Source organism: Hemiscyllium ocellatum, chromosome 2 (assembly GCF_020745735.1).
Source record: "Hemiscyllium ocellatum isolate sHemOce1 chromosome 2, sHemOce1.pat.X.cur, whole genome shotgun sequence".
Taxonomy (NCBI): Eukaryota; Metazoa; Chordata; class Chondrichthyes; order Orectolobiformes; family Hemiscylliidae; genus Hemiscyllium; species Hemiscyllium ocellatum.
Window position 1 is genome coordinate 28,213,005 of NC_083402.1, and position 16,117 is coordinate 28,229,121.

Here is a 16,117-nt window from a genome sequence, read left to right on the forward strand (position 1 = left end):
AGTTAATTAGAGCAAGCAGCAAATTGATTTTACCAAGTACCTATTCTGTGGAGTTTTCTCAATGTTTAGTTTGTTTGGTCTTTTTAGTATACTAGAAAGCTGAATATTAATGAAATGAGTTAATTAATCAATAAGATGTTGAACAAGCAGTTTAACAAGGCGATCCACCAAGAAGGTGTTTCATAATCCCAGTCAGTTGGTAACTCACAGCTGCATAGTGTGAAATTCACCACACCGCTTATCAAAAATAAAAGGTGACATGTGATGCTACCAATGTTGAGAGCATCCTATTCTGCCACAAATCTCATTTCAGTCCAGCTCACTCAGACCCCTATAAGACTCCGCCATTGTGTCATTCTAGTAAATTAATACCACGCTCCCATTAAGGCCAATCTATCTTTTCCAAAGTGTGAGGTTTTAGAGCTGCTGCAGGTTTGGTATGACCAGGGCTTTGCATAATTGAAGCTTGACATCTCTCCCCTAAATTCCAAACCTCTAGTGATAAAGGCCAAGTGTCTTTGAGCAGAGATCATGCTCTTGTCGGAAATGTGGTCCCAGCATGGCTAAGCACTTAAGAAAGACTACAATGGTTGAACTTTTAGTTTTATTTCTTTAAGTTTGACTTAGTACTAAGAGCAAATGTTACGTTTGACTTTTTACTTTGTTCTTTATTTCTTTCTACATTGCTGTTATGTTTCTGGACCTAAGTACTTGTACTTAAGATGGAGCCATGTGTGGTGACATTGAAAACTATTCACTGTGCTCCTGTACTTGAGTACACACAACAGTAAAGTCTGAATCTAAATCTATTTTCTCCAACTGTTCTTGATAATTTACTGATTGAAGGACGTGAACACCCAGGTCTTTTGGACTGCCTGTGTTCACAGCTTTTCATCACTTAGAAAATATTGCATTCTTCCTTAATTGGCCTCAAATTTTTCTATATTGAAATTTATTTGCCTCATTCAACTATTTCTTTGTAATGCTTCCCTTCCATTTACATTGCTTAAGGTATTGCCTATTGTTTCATTCAAAAATTCCAATATTGGCTTTCTACCTTATCACCTAAGTAGTGAATAACTATGGCAAGTAGTTGAGGACTCAATACAGATCAAGAACTTATAGCAGCAGTCACATTCTGGCATTAGAACACTCAAAATAAAAACAAAATGCTGCAGATGCTGGAAATCAAAAATAAAACTAGAAAGTGCTGGAGAAACTCAGCAAGTCAAGCAATAACTATGGAATGAAAAAGCATTACTGCTTCAGGTCAATGATGACCCTTTATCATAACATAGGAGCATGTCAAGCTTACCGAGTGTTTCCAAGCATACATCCTTGCTGCTTCTGAAATACTCTCACAAGCCACTGAGATACATCACAGTGCTGTGGGAAATGGGGCATCATGAGCGTACCTTGAATATCCCTTCACCACAGGACTGGAGAGGTTCAAAAAGCTAGCTCACCACCTTCTCAAATTAGAATAATAGAATCTTACACTGTGGAAACTAGCCATTTCATCTATCACTCTACATCATCCTTCAAAAAGCATTCCATCCAGACCCACTCGCCATCCTATCCCTGTAACTGCATTTCCCACGGACAACCCACCTAACCTGCACATCCCTGGACACTAAGGGCAATTTAGCATGGTCAATCCACCAATCTGCACATCTTTGGACTGTGGGAAGAAACCCATACATATGCGGGGAGAGTGTGCAAACTCTACACAGACAGTTACCCAAGGGTGCTGTGAGGCAACAGTGCTAAGTTCTGAGCCACCCCCATATACTGCTGTTTATATAGGTATGGACAACAAATGTCAATTATGCCCATATCCCAAGAACTAATAACAACAAAGCAGGTTATAGTCCAACAAGTTTATCTGAAATCACAATGAGTTCATCTGATGAAGGTGCAGCGCTCCAAAAGCTTGTGATTTCAACTAAACCTGTTAGACTATAATCTGGTGTTGTGTGACTTCTGACCTTGTCCATCCCAGTTCAACACTGGCACCAGCACCTCCACATTCTAATAAAAAAAGGATCAGTGTGGGCACAGAAACCACAAGAGTGACAGAGTCAAACTTAACCTGTTTGACTCTTTGGTGCCTTCTGCCTGGCTCGGGTGGTAATCCAAAGGACATTACTTCTAGGGTTCTGTTCTAATTACACCTTAGCACTAAAACTCCTTCAGCAAAACTCCCTCAGTCATTTTATTCTGATGTTCATCCACAGGTGACATTTATTGTCTTTACAATTTGCAGATGATTATGAAAAACCTCATGGAAATTTAACCCCCTCTCCTGACATTCTCCATAAAGTTTTGCTCAGTTAACTCTTCTATGCCTGGTGCCTTCTTTGCAAAATATCTCAGGGAGATTTTGTTATATTAATCATATTCTACAAGTATAACCTGCTGTTTAGCTATACAGTTTGCACATCAGTAGCTGATCAAATAATACAAGGGAATTATGAACTAACACATTCAATTTTAATTTAGTTTACCTTGTGCATTTATATAAAGCTTTTGATACTGTTCAAGAGTATCAATATTAGTAATAAGTGAATGTTCTTCCATTATAGGAATGAGACAGACTCAATTATTGAGTCAGGATGTAAAGTGGACAGAGTAAGCTGCTATCTGCTGACGGAGGCAGACATTCGGAACTAAGTGAAGGCTGTAAGTCAAACTGTTGGCAATACTGTAGCTGGGTCCACTTACAAGCTCTAAAGGTTTATATTTAGGTATAAGTGGTTGAGAAGTTGAAGATAATTCTGGGATTTATAGTAGGGAACTACACTAACTCTCTAACCAATGCTGACTAACAAAATGCAATATGACATAAATATGTGTGTAACCAAATACAGTTGAACATGACAACAGAAGGTGATTGCGCAGTGAATTTGTCTGTTTTAGTGCATGTGTGTGCAAGCTTTCAACTTGTTAAATCGCCAAATGCAAGGTTGCCTCCCTGGCTATTTTGAAAGAAGACTGTTGCCTCAAGGTTAAGGACAGAGACAGAGAACAGGGATAAGTAAAACCTGAAATGTCTTTCAGATGAAGAAATCATTTTACCACCCCTCCTATAGCAACAAGTTCCTTTCCCAGTGTAATCTGTTAAAGTCATTAACTTATTGCAGCTGCTGATCTCATTTAGTTCAATATTAATAACAAAATTATATAATGCCCTCTTGTTCAGGGAGAGATGAATGCACATATTTATAGGCTTTGAAAAGCCATGTCAATCAATAAAATAACTACCAATAAAAGCTCTGCACTGTCCATGTATGAAATCGAGAGGTGGGGGGGGGCAAGCTTTGGCAGGAAAAAAACTATCTAGTTGTTCAGATACTTAGACACAGATGGACATTACTAACCTGGGAGTCTATTAACATATGACCAATAGAGATCTTGTTGTTTATGTATGATTTGAAGACTTGTTTTCTATTTGAGCTAAACAAGGGCAAGAGTTGCTGGAGTTGTTGAAAGTGGATTGTAAATACTGTGACTCATACTTATATTTTGTCCATTCTGATTGAAAACAGAGCTTGTATTTTTAAATTTATGTAAGTTCAAATGAGGCACTTTTGCTGCTTCACTAAGAGACACTTTTAACTGAAGGCAACAGCTGCGCAAAGGAATTTTGAAGAATATAAAAGAAGATGCAAGATTACGATGAAGCAACTGCCTTTCTGGGAAAATGGGGGCATTATCAAATAACTATTTTCTTTTTGCTCAGCATCGGTATAATCCCAAATGGCTATGTGGGTCTGTCTATGGTGTTTCTGGCTGATACCCCTAAGCACCACTGCCGCCTGTCTAACTCTTCAAACGTGACCTTGGAGGAAAGCTCCTTCACAAATCTGAGTTTATTGCTGCCCATGGTTGATGAGCAAGTGTACAGTAAATGCTCTAGGTTCAAAACTCAGCTTCAAGATGGTTTCAATGAAACAACACTTGAGACGGAGCCTTGTTTGGATGGCTGGGTGTATAGCAAGGACAGATACCTCTCAACCATTGTCAGTGAGGTAAGACATGTCATTTGTCTTTTAACATAATTGTATGTAACTTTGGCTCCTAGCTCTGTCATAAGATCCATTTTTGTCCTTTTACATTTATTGATAATGATAACAAAGTTGAAAAAGTTGCTTTTGAGACAGTTATTCCTTTATACTGTTTATTTAGAGATTTCGTTGAACATCATTTATGGCGTGTGAGAAGATATGCAAGTTATATGGTATTTTACAGCACGAAAACAGGCCATTTGGTCCCGATACTGATGCTTATGTTTGAGTAGTATGCTTCAGCCCTACTACTCTATTTCACCTTATCAGCAGGTGCTATTATTCCTTTGTGCCTTGTGCCATTTCTCAAGCTTATTAAACGAGATGAATAAGATTATCTTTTGAAATATCTCCCACACTTTATTCACCAGGCATGTTGAGATGCATAGCTATACAAAAGGATCTGGGCTGTCCTTCTTCTCCAGTCAATGAAAACAGACAGGCAAGCAATCAAGGAGGCAATGGTCTATTGACATTCATTGCAAGAGGATTTGAGTCAAGAAGTAAGGATGTCTTACTATGTTATGCAGGGCTTCAGTGAAATCACAATTGGAGTATTGTGTGCAGTTTTGATCACCTTACCTCAGAAAAGATATGCTTACCAAACCGTGAGTGCAGAGGTGATTCTTTAGACTGATACCAGGGATGGCAGGACAGACTTATGAGAAGAGATTGGTTCAACTTGGCTTGTATTCATTACAGTTTGGATGGGTGAGAGGAATCTTATTGAAAACTATACATTCGAACAGATCTGGACAAATAAGATGCAATGAGGTTATTTACTCCTGGTTGAGGAGTCTCGAATGAGGAAATATTTCTTCACTTAAAAGATAGTGAACTTATGAAATTTATTATCATAGAAGGCTGTGGAGGCCAAAGCCCAGAACATAAGAAAGAAATATACATAAATGATAGATTTTAAAAGCTTTGAGATGTGTGGGGTGATATAGGAATCTGGCATTGAGATAGATTCTCAGCTATGGTCATTGTGAATGTTGAATCAGGCTTCAAAGGTTGAATGACCTACTTCTACTCCTAGTTTCCACCTTTTCCAATCTGCATAGTCAAATGTGTAGTAATACAGCCAGTAGAGCTAAAGGAAAAGTTGGAAGTGGAGCTTGAAGCTAATGTTGAGATCAGGAATCTTCAGTTCACTGACCATGTTGATATGACAATGCTCTAGAAATGAGAACAGTATTAGAGACAGTGGGTGGGCATCATTGGGGGCGGAAGTGGTTGACGATACTTGGAGTATTTGGCATTTTCTACCAGGCATGATGCAATACATCTCTTGACAACAGTATCATGGAACCTAGGATCCACTGGTGCAACACAAGTTTCAACTTAAGCACATGTCACATTGGGCTTGGGGGTGCATCAGAGAGACCATAAGACCCCTTGAGTCTGCTCCACCATTCAATAGGATCATGGTTGATCAGACATTCCTGCATTTTCCCTGTAGCACCTGATTCCCCGACTGATCAGGAATCTACCTAGCTCAGCCTTAAATGTACAAAAGGACTCTGACCCAAGCTCTCTGTGGCAAGGAGTTCCAAAGACTTACCACCCCCTGAGAGAAGAAATTCCTCCTCATGCCAGTCTTAAGTTGGTGCCCCTTTATTCTGAAACTACGCCCTCTGGTCCCTCTCTCCCATGAGAGGAAGCATCCGCTCAGCATTTACACTGTGAAGCTGCTCAAGAATCCTGGATGTTTCAATGACATCGCTTCTCATCACTTCTGAAGTCCAATGAGTAGACTCCCAAATTGGCATGGATAGAAGATTGGACAGGGAGCAGAGAGAAGAGGTCAATGGTTTATTTCAGGTTGGCAAAATGTAACAGATGGTATGCCACAGGGATTGATGCTGGAATTACTTCTGCATACAATTTATATAAACAAATTGAATGAATGGTCAGAAGGTATGGCTATCAAATTTGCTAATGACACAAAGATAAATAGAAACTAAGTTTGGAGAAAGATTTTTGATGGCTATAAATAGATATAGATGGGTGAAGTGGGTGGACAAAGATCTGGTAAATTGATTATGACATAGGAAAAAGTTAAACTGTTTCAGCTGGAAAAATAAACATGAAACATGTTATCTAAATAGCAAGTGATTGCAGACCCCTGACGGACAGAGGAATCACTCTCTGCATGAACTGCAAAAGGTTAGCGAAATAACTCCACAGAGGCAGATATCCCATCACCAAGTCATTCTTTATTTAGACATGGATGCTAGTCGAACTCCCTCAGAACCAGCACTCAGAGTATCAGAATGTCTGACACTTCTATTTTTATCTGTCAGCCAGGGCTCCCTGAATAGCCCTAATCAGGGAACTCACATTCTATGAAGTCCACCTGGTTGACCTTGTTACAATCACTGCGGTTATATACAAACACTGTAAGGGAATTGAATACAAAAATAGGGAGATTATGCTTCTGTTATATAGGACACTGGAGAAATGCACGATATTGATCATCTTATTTAGGGAAGGATGTAACAATATTGGAAACAGTTTAAGGAAGGTTTACGAGACTCATATGTGTAATGGATATGTTGCCTTATGGTGAAAAGTTGGACAATTAGGCTTGTATCTGTTGGCGCTTAGAAGAATAAGAGAAGACCTGATTGCAATATTTAAGGTTGATGTAGAGAGAATGTTTTCTCTTATCAGAAGATCATAAACTATATGTCACTTTAAAGTCAGGGATCTCCCATTTAAAATGGAGATGAAGTGAAATGATTCCTCTTAAATTGTTTTGAGTCTTTGGAATTCTCTTCCTGAAAAAGGTGGTGGTAGCAGAATCTTTAAATATATTTTAAGGCAGGAGTGGATAAGTTCTTGCTAAGTAAAAGGTTGAAATGTTATCTGGGGTGTGTGTATTATAATCAGTTCAGCCATGATCTTATTAAATGGTGGAGTAAGCTTGAGGAGCTAATTCCTGCTCCGAATTAATTTGTTCTTAAATTTTACTGTGTGCTATAGAATAGGAGGGGAGACAATGTTCGAGAGGATTGGTAACCACTTCGAGTTAATCTTAGAGTACATAGATTATCCTTATGGCTGAGTGAAGATGTATGTCCATAAGGTTTGTGTGATGACCTGAGACCTACAGAGGTGGACTGAACTCAGCTGTCGAGAAAACCAGAGGTAGGCTGCAGTGTGACACATTGGGGTGTCTTGACCTTTTCTGTATCTTTTGGAAGTGGATAGTAAGTTCAGGAATGGTGAAGGGTCAGCCCCAGATGGGTGCGTTTCATGTCAGGCCACACCTTTTTGAAGTAGAAGGCAGCTTTTATGGTATTGGAATATGAAGATGAAAGTGAAAATCCTGCTTGACATAGTGATCATAGCTTTGACAATACTGCTGACAATCCTGCCACTACTGGATTGTTGGTATCTATCAAGTAGAAGATTTTGGGAAGACGCTATGGCCTTGTATTTAACACTACAGTGCGATTGTGCCAATGGATAGACATGGTGATGTGTTATGCATTGTGGTCTTTAGTAGATGTATTGTGAAGCACCACGTGCTGAATTACATGTCTCAGTGATAATATGTGGCATTAACTTCTATGTTAATGAATTCCCATTGGTTTAGTTGTAGTCAAAACACTTAGCCATTATGACAGATCAGAATTTAGTTTTGCTTCTGACTTGCAGTTAGAAAGGCACCTCTAGCTGATGTGGCAATGCTTATGTTATATTCTTCGGCAAAAATAAATTAGTTCCGAGGAAATTCACTAGAGTGATGCATGAAATGTGGATTACCTTATGAAGAAAGTTTAAACAGACAAAATCTGTATCCTCTGGTGTTTAGGAGAGTCAGAGATCGCACAATTGAAACATATAAGATCCTGAGGGGACTTGACTGGGTGGATGTTGAAAGCATGTTTCCTATTACGGGAGAATCTAGAACAAGGGGGCATAATTTAAAAATAAGAGTGCGGAAGGTGGGGTGCCCTTTTAAAACAGAGAAGCATTTTTTTTCTCTCTCAGAAGGTTGTTAGTCTTTGGAATTCCCCTCCTCAAAAGACAGATTCTTGAGATATTGTTAAGGCAGAGATAGATGGATTCTTCATTTTCAAGGGGGTGAAAAATTATCGGGATACGCATTATGCAGAGTTGAGGTTAAAGTACATTAGCCACAATCTTTATTGAACAGTGTAATAGAACTTAAAGGGTTGAGTGGCTTACCTTGTTCACATGCTATCCCTGTAACAAGAAAAACTAGAATGTGGGCAATGAAGGACTGCGAGATCCAACAGATGTTTATTAGAGCTCAATAAAATATCTAAATATTACATTTTTGGGTATTTGCATGCTGGCTAGTAATCTGGGCTATTTGGTTAAAAAGCGTAGCATCCTTCAGTTAACACGTAGTATTTTAACTCGCTCAAGTTAAGATGGAGTCTGTTACCTTTGTACCCTTAGGTAACATGCTGCTACACAGTGAGGATGTCATAAGCATAACTTTTAAAGTTGCATATTTTTTAAAGGTATCATCCAAACAGTTTTCAAGATTAACAATTTGAAGTTCAATCTACCACTTGGAGGTTTGAGAACACATCCTGATCTGATGCTTGTATATCCATCTGCAGAGGTCCATTTTATACTTTGTTACATTAGTTTGACAACTTGGTGGTCTTGGTGCTTGTTGTTGTCACTCAACATCAGGGCACAGTCATCATCATTAGTGTATTTTTCCTCACTCTCCTTATGCTTGGTTGGTATGCTGTATATCAGACTGAGCTTCTCTTCCTTTACAATGTAGTAGTGTGATCAGTATTGATTTTGTATGATCTGGGCTGGTTGCATATTCTAGAAACATTCTCTGATATCCAAGTATTTGGATTTCTAACTTACATTCTCTGTCCTCATTTATGAAAGTTGTCTACCTGCTCATTTACTCTCCTCTAAGTTGAACTGGGGTTGACAATCCAGTCTCTCCTGGTGTTGCACAATGATGCACCGTCGCAAAGTGAAAATCCTGCTTGACATAGTGATCATAGCTTTGACAATACTGCTGACAATCCTGCCACTACTGGATTGTTGGTATCTACCAAGTAGAAGATTTTGGGAAGACGCTATGGCCTTGTATTTAACACTACAGTGCGATTGTGCCAATGGATAGACATGGTGATGTGTTATGCATTGTGGTCTTTAGTAGATGTATTGTGAAGCACCACGTGCTGAATTACATGTCTCAGTGATAATATGTGGCATTAACTTCTATGTTAAATTTAACTTTTAAGGTGTGCCATCTTGCTTTTTCAGAATATTAATGATTTTAAAAGAGTCTGAATGTCTTAGGTATATAGTGATCATTAATTAGTTAGATTTAGGGTAATTAATGAAAATGATATGAATCAGTTGGTAACAAAAATTTAAAAAACTGGAATAGGTTTATTTTACTAAGATAAGAGATGATTTTCTCCAAGTGGACTGGGAGTAGCTACTTACAGATAAAACTGTATCAGAGACATTCAAAGAGGAAATAGCAAGAGTACAGGACAAGTATGTTTCTGTAAACACAAATGTAGGACCAAGATTGGTGAGCTCTGGAAAAGTGGAGAAAGGTAATGCAGGTACAAAAAAGATAATGCAGGTATAAATGTCAGAGTTTGAGGACGGTGAATCATTAGAAGAAATTAACATTGAGAGAGAGGAAATACAAGAAATTGAGCAGCCTTAAAAATGGATTGATCTGTAGACCTGGATGGAATGTATCCCAGGCAGTTGAGTGAGGCAAGGGAAGAGATATCAGGATTCCTAGTAGTAATTTTCAAATCCTCTCTGGTCACAGGTGAGGTGCCAGCAGACTACTGACATTGTTCCATTATTAATGAAAACGAGAAGAGGATAGATCAGGAAGTTGCAAGCCAGTCAATCTGACCTTGATGATGGGGAAGATAACTAGAAAGAATTCTGATATAATATCTGCACTTGGGGGTAGAGAGAGAGAGAGAGAAAGAAAGAGAAATCAGGGGTAGCCAGCATAGATTTGTTAAAGGAATGTTGTATTTGACAAATTTGATCAATAGATTTGAAGAGATAGCCAGGATTGTTGACAAGGGTCCTTACTTGATTTTAAACAATTTCTCCTTTAACTCCTCTCCTTTCTTTGGGTCCAAGTTGTGGCCATGGGTACCCACATGGGCCCCAGTTATGTCTGTCTCTTTGTCCAGTACATGGAGCATTTCTTATTCCAGTCCTACTTTAGCCCCGACCCCCAAATCTCTTTCTCCGGTACATCGCTGACATTGTTGAATTTGCTTCCCTCTCTCTTCCAGAATTGGAAAAACCAATCAATTTCACTTACAATTTCCACTCCGCTCTCACTTCACCTGGTCTATTTCTGACTCTACCCTTCCTTTACTCGACATCTCTGTTTCCATTTTTTGTCATAGACAGCCACCAATATCCATTACAAGCCCACTGACTATCACAAGTACCTAGACATTACATCCTCACACCCTGCTTTCTATCCCATTCTCCCAGTTTCTCATTTCTGTTACACAAGTTCTGACAATTCCACCTTCTGGAGAGGGCCTCTGAAATGTCTACATTTTTCCTCAATTGAGGATTCTCCACTACCGTGGAGCCTTTAGCTTTGTCTAATCTAGCTCCTGTACTTTGACCCACATCCCCTCTCTCTCCTCCCACAACAGTGAGAGGGACCCCTGGCCCTCACTTACCTCCATTTCTCTCCATTTTAATAATGTTACGATTTGAACTTAAATGTTGGGGAAATGATCAAGAAGTTCAAGGATGACATGAAATTTAATAGCATGATAAATAGTATGGAGGATAGCTATAAATTTCAGGTAATAACAGTGGATTGATCAGCTTGGCAGAGCAGCTATAAATGGAATTCAACCTGAAAAGGGTGTAATTTACTTGAGGAGGCCAATTAATGTCAAGAATAACACAATAAATGATAGAACCCTAGCAAGTACTAAAGATCAGAGGGATTTCTGTGTGCACACCCACAGGTTCCTGAAGGTAGCAGGGCATATAAATAAGGTGGTTTAGAAGTCATGTGATATACTTGATTTTATTAGCAGAGACATAGAACACAAGAGCAGGGAGATTATGCTGGAACTCTACAAAATGCTGATTAGCCACCACTACAGAACTGTGTACAGTGCTGCTACCATATTACAGAGAGATGCGATTGCACAAGGCAGGATGCAGAAGAGATTCACTAGGATGCTGATTTGGCTAGATTTTTCAGATATGAGAAACATTTGCATAGACTAGGGTTGTTTTCCCAGGAACAGCAAAATTTGAGAGAGAGCCTGATGGCAATGTGAAAAATTATGAAGAGCATAGATATGGTGGATAGGAAAGCACTCTTTCCGTGAATTGAAGGGTCAATAACCAGGGAACATAGAGTTAAGGTATGAAAACTAGCCTGTATAATCTTTAGGCTTCCTGCTTTTCATCTTTATATTTACAAATTTAAAAAGGGTTACTTTAATGCAAAGTTTTAAAATCTAAAGAACCGTTGCCTATAGTGACCCAGGACTGATCAATTGAAAATTTCAAGATATGAATGAGAAAGGAACCAAGAGGTGCATTGGGTTAGGATTAGGAATAAGGTGAAGGTTAGCTTCCACAGATGGAGTTAAGATACAGATCAACTATGACATGACTCAATTTCAGAAATGCTCTGAAAGACCTTAGACAGGGGTCCTTGTGTATGAATCACATTAATTTAACGTGCAGGTACAACAATCAATTGGAAAAACAAATAGCATGAATGCAATTATTGCAAAGTGATTTGAATACACAAATAAAGCAGTCTGACTGCAACTATATAGGGCTTTATGAAAGTGCACCTCGAATATGAGATACAGTCTTGGGCTCCTTACCTCGTTAAGGTAGTTACCTATAATTACCTGAGATGGAACACAGTAGTGGATCATAAAGCTGCTTCTTGGATGAGAGAACTGTTAAATGGCGTTGAGTTGAATAGAACACACTTTATGTTGAGCTATAGGGAGACATTGAATAGGCTGGGGCTGTTTTCCCAGGAGCATCAGAGGCTGAGGGGTAACCTCATAGAGATTTATAAAATCATGAGGGGCATGAATAGGATAAATAGGCAAAATCTCTTCCTGGGGTGGGGGAGTCCAGAACTAGAAGGCATAAGTTTAGGGTGAAAGGGGAAAGATATAAAAGAGGCCCAAGAGGCAACTTTTTCAGGCAGAGGTATATCTATGAAATGAGCTGCCAGAGGAAGTGGTGGAGGCTGGTACAATTGCAACATTTAAAAGGCATCTGGATGGGTATATGAATAGGAAGGGTTTGGAGGGTCTGGGCGGGTGCTGGCAAGTGGGACTAGATTGGGTTGGGATATATGGTTGGCATGGACGAGTTGGACCGAAGGGTCTGATTCCATGCTGTACTTCTTTATGACTCTAAATGCTAGCAGAATACTTCCCCTTTCTGGCGAATCTTGACCTTTAATGGGGTCATGGTCTCAGAATAAAGGATCTGTTATTTAGAACAAAAATTAAGAGAAATTTCTTAACTTAAATGTTTCTGAATCTTAGGGGTTCTCTAACAGAAAGCTGTGAATGCCGTGTTGATGAGTAAATTTATAATAGTGGTGAATAAGTGTTTCAGTACTGAGGGAATCAAATGGTATCTGGATATTGCAGGAGAGTTGGAGGACATGCAGCCACAATCTCAGTGGTTAACAAAACTAAAGGGCTGAATGGCCTACTCACATCCCTGTTTGTGATGTTCCTAAGTAAGGAACTAGAATAACTCGTGGCCTTCTCTTGTTTCAGTGCTTCAGTGAAAACAAAGTCTTGAAACTTTATCCCGCAGGCATCATTTGTGTGATCTAAGTGTTTATATTTATGTTTATAAATAAATGCATGATGTTTCTGTAGCACAGCAGAGGCCACGAGCCAGGCTTTCTGTTTTGTGATAAATTCTCTTTCCACAGTTTAATTAGCTTGGTGTGAGTTGACTGAGGCATTGGAAAAAAGTTGCTGAACACTAGGGGAATTGGGATAATTCTTAAACTGTTTGATAGAAATTCTTCAAGAGAAACAAGGCAAAAGCCGAATTTTGTGGAGCTCCCTCCTGGATCAGTGTTGGAAGGAAGCCTTGTTGGCTGGTTCTTTTCCCTTCGGAGCATTTTTGCGCAGACAGGATGATGAGAGTAAGAGAGGGTGTGGAGTGGAATGGCTAGCCACAAAGGAGTGGCAGGTAGCCAGCCCGGTTCATTAAGATCCACTAAAAGCCTAAGCAATGGAAGCCAACCAGGATTTTCTAGTCAATCTTTAGGTTCTGCCTAGCTCTGGCTGATCTACTGCCTCAGCACCCACACCATCCCCATATTCCTTGCTATATTTAATATCTGGAACTCTATCGATCTCTGTCTTGAATATGTTTGACAACTGAGCTTCCACAGCCCTCTTAGATAGAGAATTCCAATGGTAACCACCCTCTGAATGAAGAAGTTTTTCCTCTTCTCAGTTTATTTAATTGACCTACCTCCTCACTGAAATAGTGCCTGACTAATTTATTTAGAGTTTTTCAAGGAAGACTCAATCTGAATGGATAGAGTGGAACCAGTAGATGGACTTTCAGAAGACATTTGACAAGATACCTCACAAAAGGTTAAGCCATAAGATCAGAATCCATGGTTTTGGAGCTAGTATATTGGTATAGATAGAGAATTGGCTAATGGGTAGGAAACAGCAAGGGGAAAGAAGGGATTTTTGTCATGTTGGCAATCTCCAATGTGTGGGGTTCCACAGGGATCAATGTAGGAACTACAACTGTTTACAACATATATTCATGATTTGGAGGAAGGAAGTGAATGCAAAGTATCCAAACTTGCAGATGACACAAAAATAGTTGGAAAAGCAATTATGTAAAAGATACAAGCAACTTATAGATACATATAGACAAGTTACTAAGCGGAATAAAAGTAGGGAAATATAGTAAAATGTGGGAAAATATGAAGTTGTTCATTTTGGAAGGGAGAACAAAAGAAGAGAATATTATTTAAAATTGAAAAAAACTGCAGAAAGCTGCAAAGCAAAGGGACTTGTGCATGAAACACAGAAAGTTAGCACAAAGGTACAGCCGGTAGTCAGGAAGGGTAATGGAATGTTGGCCCTTGTTTCAAGAGGATTGGAGTAGAGGAGTAAGGAAATCTTATTGCAACTGCACAAAGTGCTGGTGAGGCAATATCTGGAGTACCATGAGCAGTTTTGGTCTCCTTATTTAAGGAAAGACATTACTTCATTGGAGCCATTTCAGAGAAGGTTGACTAAGAAGATCCCTGGTATGGAGGGATTGTCTGATGAGCAAAGGTTAAATCAGTTGGGACTCTACTCAATGGAGTTTAGAGGAATGAGAGATGATCTCATTGAAGCATACAGGATGTTAAGGGGCTTGAAATGGTAAATACTGAGAATATGGGAGTGTCTAGCATCAGAGGGCGTAGCCTTAGAATAAAGAAGTCCATTTTAAGACTGAGATGAGGAGGAATTCCTTCTTTCAGAAGGTTGAGGGCCTTTGGAACTATTTGCTACAGAGAGATATGGCGGCAAAGTCGTTGTGTACATTTAACACAGAGATGCAGATTCCTGAATAGCACAAAACTCACAGGTTTTAGGAAAAGGGCAGGATTGTGGACATCAGGAAGGTCTGATTGACCAGGATCCTGTTGAATAGCAGATCAGGCTTGGGTGGGGGTGGGGGAAAACTGTCTGTTTTATGTCAAATAGTATCCTCAGTATTTGTAATGTTTCACTGACATTTGGTTCCATTATGACTGATGTTCCCATGCACCTGAGGGTCTCTGCCTCCTGGACCTTTGGGTTTCATGTTAGCTGGTTTGACTCTGTTATGGACTAGGCCAGACCACCCAAGACATTCTCGAGCAGGCAACCCAGACCATAACTTTGCAATTTGTTTCAGTAAGTGTACAGTGAAAATTATCCAGAGTAAGCTAGCTAGGTTGACTACCAGGTTTTAAAACAGACAAAAATGGATTCACAAATTTACACAATGAAACACAAAGAACAGCATAATGAACGCCTACAGAACTCAGTCTATCCAAACTAGACTCAATTATGCTGTTCCGAATATACATAACAGTCCCAATAAGCAAACCCCCTTAAAAAAAAGTACAAATGGAACAGATGCCTACATGTTGAAGTTAGAAGGGCAGAAGGAGAGAGAGAGAGGTTCCACACAGTTAAACTTCTAACTAGTTCTGGACTGAACTGCTCAGCTAATGAGCTGACCACTCTCCTTCCATTGTGCAGGTCACTTCTAAAACATGACCACTTTGGCTTGAAGTCTCATCTATTTACATAGAAACAAAAGGCCTCTCAACATCTTTTTCATCTCTGTACCAAGCTAGTCTAAACGGAGCCTGGCCTGTTTACGAACCCTCTGAAAAATAATCAAGGACACTGTATCCTTGAAAAAAGGAACAGCTTTTAGAAAAAAAGGGACCAGCTTTGTGGCACCTCCCCCCTTAATAAAAATGAACCATCAATATCAACAGATGGCTTCATTTTTAAAACCCTTCAAAAACAAACTGGTCAGTAGTCTAAACGCACATATACACTATACTAACTATACACATGCAAGCATGCACAACTACATGCGAGTTCAGGCCGTGGCACACCTGTCACTGAACACCTCCGTATCTCACTTGAACCTCAATAAGGCATTGGCAATCATGTTTTCATGACCTGCCACATGCACAATTGTCAAACTGATTGGTTGCAACAACAAGCTCCATCTAAACAGTCTGGGAATTTTGGCCTTAAACTTTTCCACAAATGTCAATGGGTTATAATCAATGTATACGATTGTCTCAGATGCATTGCTGGTAATATAAACACTGAAATGTTTGTAATGCCAACACCAAGCTGAAAGTCTCTTTCTCCACTGTTGAATATTTCTGTTGATGAATGTTCAACTTCCTGGAAAAAAATATCTGATGGGACTTTCTATCCCCTCGTCATCCTCCTGCGGGAGCATCGCACCGACCCCTACAT

At 39.5% G+C, this 16,117-nt stretch overlaps 1 protein-coding gene across 1 annotated transcript in view; it reads left to right on the plus strand.

The window, feature by feature from the left end:
- Positions 1 to 3,665: 3,665 nt before the first annotated feature.
- Positions 3,666 to 16,117, plus strand: part of LOC132826956 (organic cation/carnitine transporter 2-like) — a 132,993-nt gene continuing 120,541 nt past the window's right edge. Inside the window, exon 1 of the mRNA XM_060843284.1 lies at positions 3,666 to 4,031. Coding sequence (XP_060699267.1) covers positions 3,666 to 4,031 — 366 coding nt within the window. The remainder of the gene's footprint in view (positions 4,032 to 16,117) is intronic.